The 10,122-nt window shown below is 39.9% G+C and overlaps 1 protein-coding gene across 1 annotated transcript; it reads right to left on the reverse strand.

Annotated features, from left to right (window-relative positions):
* Positions 1 to 879: 879 nt before the first annotated feature.
* LOC127984504 (protein LRATD1-like) lies at positions 880 to 8,627 on the reverse strand. The gene is made up of 2 exons (XM_052587160.1): positions 8,472 to 8,627; positions 880 to 8,214 (listed from the first exon to the last, which is right to left on the reverse strand). The coding sequence occupies exon 2, from the start codon at positions 8,175 to 8,177 to the stop codon at positions 7,395 to 7,397; it is 783 nt and encodes a 260-aa protein (XP_052443120.1). The 5' UTR covers positions 8,178 to 8,214; positions 8,472 to 8,627; the 3' UTR covers positions 880 to 7,394.
* Positions 8,628 to 10,122: the final 1,495 nt, after the last annotated feature.

The following is a 10,122-nucleotide window of genomic DNA, read 5'->3' on the forward strand; positions in this document are numbered from 1 at the left end:
GCGAGACACTGAATGAGGGGGAGAAAGGTTGAGCTGAACATGTGACTGTGAAAACCAAAGGCAAAGAAGAGGAGGAGAGGAAAAATAAGGATCTAAAATGAGAACAGGATTCCAATGTATGAGTAGATGAGTAGATGAGATACAGTGTGTTAAATCAAAGCAACCGCAGTAACGTATGTGATTGGCTTTGGCAGAAAAAGCAACCGAGCCCAAGCATGAAGAAATACAAGATGGGAAAGGGAAGGGGGTAAATACGTATCCGTGCTAATAAATGTAGAACAAATACTTGCCAGTGTGTGAAATGTAACAAACCCTGGGAAAAAATGTTAGAGTGTGAGACACTAGAGTGGGAAACAAAGGTATGGCATTGTGCTCGGCCCAGCAGAGAGAGCAGAACATCTAATCCTGTACCTCTGACTCTCTCATTAACTCACTGACAGAGAGAGCAGGTGAAACATGAGAGCAGGAATGGAAAGTTGTGGACACGACTACGTGTGTCTGTGAGTGCCGGTGTGCCCCAACTGCTAAATTAAGTTTCCTGTCGATTTGTTTTGACTACATTTGAGTGCAACAAAACCAATTAAAACTGTAAAATATTAGTTACAGTGCTATGCTCAATATGTAGATGCAACACAGATGCACCCTCCAGAGAAACATTTAAGCACTGGGACCATGCTGTTTCATAAAAGATTTAAATGAAAAGGAAGCTCATCCAAAAATGAAAATTCTGTTATTACTCAGTCCTGTGTCATCCTAAATTAGCTTGATTGAAACACAAAGAAATTATTTAAAAAAAAAAGAACACTGGCCATTTTATTTCATAAGCTGTCAGAAAGCACTATAGAAGCACAAAAAAATTAGAATGGTTAATGTGAAGTCTTTCTTTAGTTTTTGTAATTTTCGACCTTGACAGCTCCACTACTCATTCATCTTCATTATATTGAAAGAGTGGCCAGATATTATTTTTACAAAATTCACCTTTTGGATTCAGCATAAGAAAGTCATACAGGCTAGGGACAACATGAGAGTGAGTAAATGTGTTTCTTTTTTTTCTTTTTTTTTTTGTTTGTTTGTTTGTTTGTTTGTTTTGTGAACAGTTCCTACAGTTACAATGACATGCAAATGGACACAAATGAAAATGCAGTAAAAGAATATAAAATACTGATGACCCCTGAAAATTCAGGTAGTGATAACTGCTACTTTTTTTTAAAAAAATCTCTAAAGAACTGGCTTCAGTACAAAACTAGTTGCTAACAGTGTAATTAAAGATACACCAGAAATATGTTTAACTCTCTCTCTCTCTCTCTCTCTCTCTCTCTATCTCTCTCTCTCTCTAAATGTGCTGCAAACAAGTCACACACCAAGAGTTTTCTAGTTACTGTTGTAAATAATAGCATTAAATGCTTAAAGGTACAGTTAACCTGTAAATTCTATCATCATTTACTCACCCTCAAGTTGTATAATTTGCGCTCTTCTCTAGAATATTTCACACTTTCAACAGATTTTCACCATACAATAACAGTCAGTGTACTCCAAAATTTTTGGCCAAGAGAAAAAGATCTGTTAAGTACACGCAAAAGTCTCCATTTGCGCTCCATTCATTCTCATAGATGTCTCTAATAGAAAAAAAAATTGTGACTTTTCTTTCTTATAGAACCAGAATCCACAATGCTACAGTGTCTCACATAAACCCTTCTCTCCACTATCACCAACAGCTGTGAAATCTCCATTTTTCCCCAGCCGTAACTACACAGAGTCTCAGTTCACCTCACAAAAGAAACGGGCCTCTTCTGATCCAAACCTTAGAGAGACTTGTGAGAGATTGCTTCATTTTTTTAAAAGAGAGCTGTCATTTTTCATGAGGCAGGTTGTTTTTCCTCTGTCATCGCTGTCCGTGTTCACTGTACGGTGCAGAGGGAGACAAGAGGAGCAAACACTTCTGCAGTAATTGGGTACAGACCAAGAACTTTGGCGTACAGACCAAGAACGTAAGCCGATGTGAGCCTAGTAGGAACGGAGTAAACATAAAAAGGGAGCAGGGGAGACTGTCTGGGTCAACATGGACTCACAAAAGAACACAATACATTAACATAATGAGGCTACTGGGGGCTGCGTAAACAATCTACCTTATTTTCTACAGGTGGCAAAACGTCCAACGGCTGTTTCTGAGAGCCTCTATTCATGCTAAACAGGTCTGCACATGCTCTGACGTGATGATCGATCGGGAAAAAAATAACATTTTCTGCAATTTAAAATGCAAGTCTTAGCTGGCTGCTCGCCTCACACACTATATGTTGATTTTGTTGAGTCATTGTAGATGCTTTCTGGAACTCAGCTTGAATTTTTATCAGACAGCGCTCTTTCACAGCCAGCAGTGCTCTCTCGCTTAGAAGCGTGAAACAGAATTTGCTGAATTCTGCAATGTGGCGCATTATGCTGTGGCATTATAAAAAGAGCCTATAATATGATATGACCTCGAGTCTAATCTACTCTCTAAGGATCCCCTATACACACTGTAGCTCTGACCGATTCAGTATGTCCTGTTACAGGGAGTCCATCTCAATGAACCCTTAGCAGTACAGAATTATTATGGGTGTGCTATAGAAATTTAAAGATCTTTATCTGTATGCAGAACAAATAGGTTATGTGGATATGCCTTATACTACCACTCCAGACCTTTTTTCGACATTATTATGTTTACCATGGTACTGAATGGTCACATATTCATGTACCGCAGTATTTAAGTGGTGTGGTACTTCAACAAAGATCCAAAACAGTATGGTAGTTATATAAATTGCATTCAGTTAAATAGTTCAATAAACTGCACATGCAACAAAGAGCTGCATCATTAACAAACAATAGAAATCATTTGTATATTTTTCTACAATAGATTGATCCACCTTATCCAGCTCTCTTTTTGTTCACCCTCTTAAAAAATTATTGTTTATTGAGGCACAATTATAGTTAATGTTTTGATAATAGCGAGAATCAAAACTTTAAATAAAGTGTGACAGAATTAGACTGCATTGGTCGCTGTAGCTGAAATAATGGCAGAATACTGCAGAAAAATATCCTGTTACTATTTCGCTCTGACAAGCCACTGAAAACGTATAGGGTGTGAATGAACTATCTGAATGAAACAAACCATTTCAGACCTTTTTGCAAATCCATTTGACTTATTAGACCAAGACAGATATTCACAAATCTGGCTATGCTAGTTCTGATTCTAAACAACTGTTAGAAAACACAAGAATTGATTGCTTGAATATTATCAGAGAAATTGTTCTGAAGTCAGTATATATCGATTCCACTGACAAATAAGGATTTATCAGCTAAATCTTTACCAGGACACAATGGGTCTTGTAAAAAAGGCTTGGAACAGGATATTGCATCCAAAAACCCAATGTAGTTTCTTCTCAGTGCACCTTCATTTCAGCAGTTCTAAAAAAAAAAATTAAAATTGCTGTAAAATTTAATTGACGAAGGGAAAGAGAAAAAACACAAATGTTGCTGAATTTCTAAATCCCTCCTCTACTCTTGAAGCCAGATTACCAGCTAGCCTGCTGGTATAAATGAATGTCCGAACGAGTCTGAAAGAGAGGCAGGATTTCAGTGGAGCACAGATGCTATGTATAATTCTCCCTCAGCAGAAGCAAATGCATTATTCTTAGTTCTTTAATCAAGCAAAAACAACAAGCTTTCCCTTAAAGACACTCCTCATCCTCTCTCATAGCTTCAAGTAAAACCATATTCAGTAGATGCAAGCTAAATGACTGGCTGAGGTTTCCCCAGTAACAGACACACTCACACACAAACAGGACGGCACACATATGGCATATCACTGAGATGCAGATTTTGTTTCAGGCTAAAGATATTCTGTTCAGCTCATGTTGGCAACATCTACTCCCCTCAGCCCATCGCTCCTTCACTCCTGTCCTCATTCTCCACATATAGCCCGATGCCCCACTATCCTAAATTTCCAGCGTCAGAAAAAAAGCTATTGGTACAGGTGACAGATTGTCAGGCTCAGAGAACGGGAAAATGAGGCGGGGGTGGGATAATGTCTAGAAAGGGGATCCCACAAATCGTCTCGTGAAAAAGTGGGTTACTGGGGCTGCTGGGATTGGTGAACAACAATGTGGTGGATACAAGACTGGAGAGACAGTGGTGATGACATGTTCTGAGCCAAAGAAAATGAGTGTGTGAGTGTTAATGTCTGGTGTTTCTCAACCGTACTTGTCAGTTCAGTGTCAAAGTACATACTAATAAGGCTTGCAGCTCAATACTAAGTTTTTATGTGGTGGAAAATGGCTCAGAATACTAAGATCTGACATACTTTACTGTAATTTTACAGCATTTTGTGACCAATGTAAATGTGCTTGATTTCAGTATGTATATAAAAGTCTGGTTATAATCTTTTTTATCTGTAATTTGAGGAATAAAATATGCCATAACTAATATAAAATGTATTTAAATCTGTTTTTAATAACATTATTAATGCCTGTTTTCCATGGGGAGACAAATAACATAATGTGCCTCTTTTGATTTAATTTGCACTAAACAGAGTGATAATTCACTTAAGTCAATGAATGCAAAACTATTTAATCATATTAATCATCTAGTTAAACTGGGTTGTGGATGTAAAATTAGCTGTAGTCATTTAATGAATTTGTCTGTAACGTCTACGATGAACTCATCTGACATCTTTCCTAACCGTTAGAAACCTGTCCCACTTGTTTTTATTCATGCAAACGCCCCGCTTTCCATATTAACGGCTCAAACTGACACACCTGACACAATGTGTTGTGCATAATGTCGATTCATGATTAACAGCCTGGCCTGGAATAGTCACACAAAGAATAAGCAGTAAAGAGTGTATGTGAAATTAATATGCTGAACACACACTACAGGAACTAGCCCAATCTAGTAAATATTCAACTAGATTATTAACAGGAAAGGCAAAAATTATCATTTATTCAATGTGTAAATCCATAAACGCATCTGTGCTTGACAAAGTCATAACCTGCAGCACAAAGGTAAACCTTGTAAAATGGACTTCGGCCTTTGCATTATCCAAACTGATTTTCAGAATGACTTGTTAGTGTTGGCCAGCACAAGCTCTGTAAAGGGTCCAGCCAAACAGACCTGTGGCCCAATCAAGCCCCACTGAACATAAAGCATAAATGATCCCAGCTGCAGCCTACAGCCTCTAATAGGAAAACAAACAGAGCATGACCATATTTACTGATGCTAGAGAGCATCTATGTGCACAGACACACACATATACACAGCTCTCCCATTACTTAATGCAAACCTTGCAGCCAAAACTGGAGACTGCAGTTAATTTGGATGTATGGCTTCTGGACCACAAGCGGAGCAGTCATAAAACTTTATATGTATAATTAAAGTAACAGACGCAAAATAGAATAAAAAGTGTCTCCTATGAGTCAAAGTTAGAAACACGCTGCTGATGATCATCGTCCATAACAAGCCAAGAACAAAAGGACAGTGTCTCCATACATCAACAGCTGCCCACAAGGCATAGCCTACTAATGCAGCAATGATAACAAACGACTGCCCTGCTGGCGGGAAATAAATCCATCAAAAATCAAATGAAGGAATGATCGATACAGTGACAGAAGGTTGATGTGTGAATTATAATGCATCGGTTAGGCACTCGCGTGAGGTTACCTCAGCCAGCACGTGCTCGCTTATTGCATTTGTACGCAGGCAAAACAGTATGAAAAAGAGCTAGAGACCAACCCAATTTTCATAGGGCAATCTACATTTATTTAAATAAAAACAGATGTTGTTTTTTTACGAACTAACTGAAATACAAAAATATGGACTCCAAAAACAGAAAAATGTTCGCTGCGTTTGTTAATAACAGAATGAAAACAAAGGCTCACGTGTTGTCGCCTGTAGGGGTTTAGAGGAACTAATGCAGCTGGACAGATATGCAATAACTGAGCTCCACATTTAATATTAAAGCTCTGGAGTTCAGTCAAATAGGAGACATGTGGCAAGCTGTTTTAGCTTTATTCCTTTAACTTAACTTTTTTTTTTACATAGAGTAGTCCAATAGCAACTAGTGTATTTATGGATTTCACTATACCCTAATTATTCATTCAACTGTCACAATTTTAATAATGACAACAAATATCCAATGGTACACATTTAGGATCTGTGGTTCAGATCTGAACTATTCCGAGTCCCGCTTGACTAGTAACCATTCATTAGGTCCTAGGAGAGGGCTATTCAATTAATTTAATTTGAGGGACAGATTATTTAATTGAAAATAGGGGATAGGGCTATAAAATTAGAAATTAAATATAAATGCATATTCAGCAGTAAAATAAACTAATATTACCAACACCAAAATATATAAAAACATTAGTATCTGTCTGTAAGTCAATAAAAAAAAAAAACTAATTTATCACATATTTTTCTGTAATTAATCATGATTAATTGGATTTAATCGCTAATTGCTCAGTGAATGTGAAAAGCTGAACGTGCAGCCTTTCAAACTCTGATAATCATCTTTGTCCAGCATCTACACTATTTCTCACCAGAAGTTATGACAGATAATGCTGTCTTTATACTCGTTTGAGCTATAATCGTGGATATCTTATAATCCTCACACAAACGCTTGTGAACGCTGCATCTATTGATATCGTGGTCTCTAGTAGGTTGTTGTTGTTCTGTCTCTTCCTTTTCTTTTTTTGGCTGTGAAAAAACAGCCTGGGCCAGTGTTTCCACCTTGTGGACAAACTAATTAGTGCTAAAACAATTCAACGCATATGTGTGACCTGTGCATACTCTTCCCTCTGGCCGAATGAAGATGATCGGCAGGCCGGTTTGGGCCCACGGGCTGCCAATTGAAATGCCCTGTACTAAAGCTATTGATATTGATCTCAACTGTTACCTTAACATTTTACATACTGTTAACATTTGATTTTTCACTTATATGTAATGACTAGCTTAGTCAGAATGGCTTCTTTGTAGTTCAAACAGAAGTCAAATCAGAATAATATGATGAAAAATGAGCCTATTAGTAACAAAAACAAATGCTAGTTAGTGTTAATGAATAAATGTCAAAACGGCTTGCCACAGACATGTGAACGCATCGTGGTCACCATCTGCCGCAGCAGGGCTCGGGTGCGAATTTGAGGGGGCTTTATCGGTTCATGGGCAATCTGTGATGAGGGCACACCTTATGTTTTATCTTTTTCCTTTTTGAGGGTACAGGGTGACTATAGTGGGGCCATCACACCACAACCAAAAGGGGCGTTGTCTTTGACAAAACATGTTCACACAAATACGCACAACCCTCCCAAAGTCCTGAAATAAAGGTAAGCAGCCCTTGCTCAAGGCATGCAGAGAGTCCCAAGCGCTCATTCCTTGCCGGTCACCAGTGACAGCTCCTTGAGAATGCCACTGGCGTCCACGCGCCGTCTCTCGCGTATCATCTCCTCCAGGCTGCGGAACATGAGCGTGTGCGCGGTGCTCTCGGACAGGTGCACCTTCAGAAAGTAGCGCTGCTCGACCGAGTGCGCCTCCCCGCCAGCTTTAAACTCCCGCTTTCCGAAACGGCACCAGGCTGCGAAACTTTCCGAGTTTGTCCAGCAAATCTCGCCGCTGCTGAGCCCCACGTGCCCGCTCGCGTTCTGCATCACCAAATCAGCTGGCAGCGGTCGGTAGCGGTACCGATTGTTCACTATCCTGCCCTGCCGACCGCAGCTGATCTCAAACAAGCTGTCCTTGCGGATCTCCCCCTTGTAGAGGTGAATAACCTGGTCCTCCCCTTCAAAGATCGCCCAGTGCGGGGGTTGTGCGTTGGCCACTAACTCCAGTAGATCCCCGGGTTTGCACATGGTCAATAAAGTTTTCACCGAATAAACATTCAGGTCCTCGTTCTCTCGCAGTTTGGAGTATATACATTCCTGGCAGCAGAACGCCGAGTACTCGACCTCGTTGAGCGCAACCGGACCGTCTTTGCTCGGGCTGTTGTTGTCTTTAAAGCTGTCAGACTGCGATCGATCGTCCAGTTCTTCCTCCTCATCGGAAAAGAAATACGCCACGCCAACACGTAACTCGTCCTTCTCGATGCCCGATGGGTCGCCGGTGGGTAGCTCGCTGTAGTTCAGGTGGGTGATCCGGTCCAGTTGGTTTCCCATCAATAACAGGGCAGAGAAGAGACATGGAATACTGCTTCTGAAATACAAAAGGGGTTATGTGAGTGTCATGCTAGAGAGGCGGTTTGGAATTATTCTGACCCGCCCAAAAATGCTGTCTAGGTACAGAGCCGTAGTAGGTCACCTCACAACACAATAAACCACGCGCACCTGGGCGCGTAAACAAGCCAGTCGCGCAGAGCGCGGCACAAAGACGCAAAGGGTGAGTCAATGTTGAGCTGCACACTAAGCTTTTGTTAATAAGTTCACAACATAACGCCTCGAACGGACGCGTACCTGCGTATTTCCCCAGGACTATGGCTAATGGTCCTTTCTCTCCATCGGTGCTTGCGCTGTGTGTATCCCGCAAGGTCTCCAAAACAAAACACGTTTTCCTTCCCCTTACGTGTCCTCCAAGGTACACTGGATTTTCTAACACTTTGCACCGCCGCACTTTAAATAGTCTAGAAAACCCCGCCCCGACCAGCAGATCCTGCCCTCCTCACGGCGATTGGTTCGGAGCCCTCATGAAAAACTTAGACCTTTGCTCGGAGGCTTATAATATTTCAGCTGTTTGTGTTGTTCGCAGCCTTCAAGACTCAAAGGGTTTGGCAGATTTGTCAAATATAACAATAGTAAATCTAGGCTTGAAATAGAGCTGGGAAAGGTTAGAGATTCATTATAAGGACATGTGGTTTCTGAATGCTTGATTAGCTCTGTCAAAACAAGTTAAAGCTTCGGTTTGCAGGGAGAACACTTTATTAAAGCAGTAGCTTATTCAGATTCAATTATATATATTTAAAAACATACAATTAAAAATGAATTAAAGATGAAATAATATTAATAGATGCTACTTTTTATTCTAATAGTTTATTAGCAAATATTGAAATTAGTATTGATTCATATATTATTTTTCACTGTTAGTTCATGTTAACTAATGTTGTTAACTAGCAGATGAAACATTATTGGAAAAGGATTACCTATTTACAAATTGTCCCCATTCAGTTCGAAGTGCCTCACCGTAACACAGATTTTTCTTTTTTCTTAGATTAAAGGGGGTATAATATCAAAATATTTTTTATGGTAATAAGCATTATGCCATAAATGCTGTGGACTGTGTGTATCTTGCATTCAACCTGGAATATTCCATTAACATGACCTGAATCTATATGATACGATAGAAGCTGTTTTTTTCTGTCTGGTCTGGTGTGGTCCTCAGAATCCTCCATTTATCTTCCTCACACACAGGGACATATATAACACACACTAGCTGTCATGAGACTCGGACAGCCTAGTGACTGAGTAATTTTCTTGCGGCATCGTCCAGCCATTCATAATCAAGAGTTTATTTACTGAAATTAAATTCCAGCCCTCATGCAATAACACATGCACACACATGCAATAACACATGCACACAGATACATGGTATCGACGCGACCATAATATGCCACACGCAGACACATATCCCCACACAAACAAGGCACTCGAGTGGCAGGCTTGAAGTTGGAATGATTTAGATTTGAATTATTCTGCAAAGACAGATCCAATTATCCACCTATGAAATGGATTCCCCTTGTGTCACAGTAATACACCCATCTGTGCTTATGTAGTCTGCATGCGTGTTTAATATGTATAGATGCTCTGCATATGTGTATGACGGTGTGTGTGTGTGAGAGAGAGAGAGAGAGAATCTTTTTGAAAGGCAGATGTAGAGAACCCTGAAAGAATCTTGATGCTTTGGTACACATAAATACATATAAACACACACCTACCTAGGTGTCAAGTGTGTGAATACTTGCAGTGCATGTGTGAGAGAGTGACAGAAAAGAAATGGAAGAGAATGATGTGAGAGAAATAAAGGGACAACACACAATATCCACAGGACTTCTTCACTTTTCTTCAAAAAAGAGAGATGGGCCATATTTGCAGTAAACAAGCACGCTGTAAT

This window comes from Carassius gibelio, chromosome B20, assembly GCF_023724105.1.
Source record: "Carassius gibelio isolate Cgi1373 ecotype wild population from Czech Republic chromosome B20, carGib1.2-hapl.c, whole genome shotgun sequence".
Classification (NCBI taxonomy): domain Eukaryota; kingdom Metazoa; phylum Chordata; class Actinopteri; order Cypriniformes; family Cyprinidae; genus Carassius; species Carassius gibelio.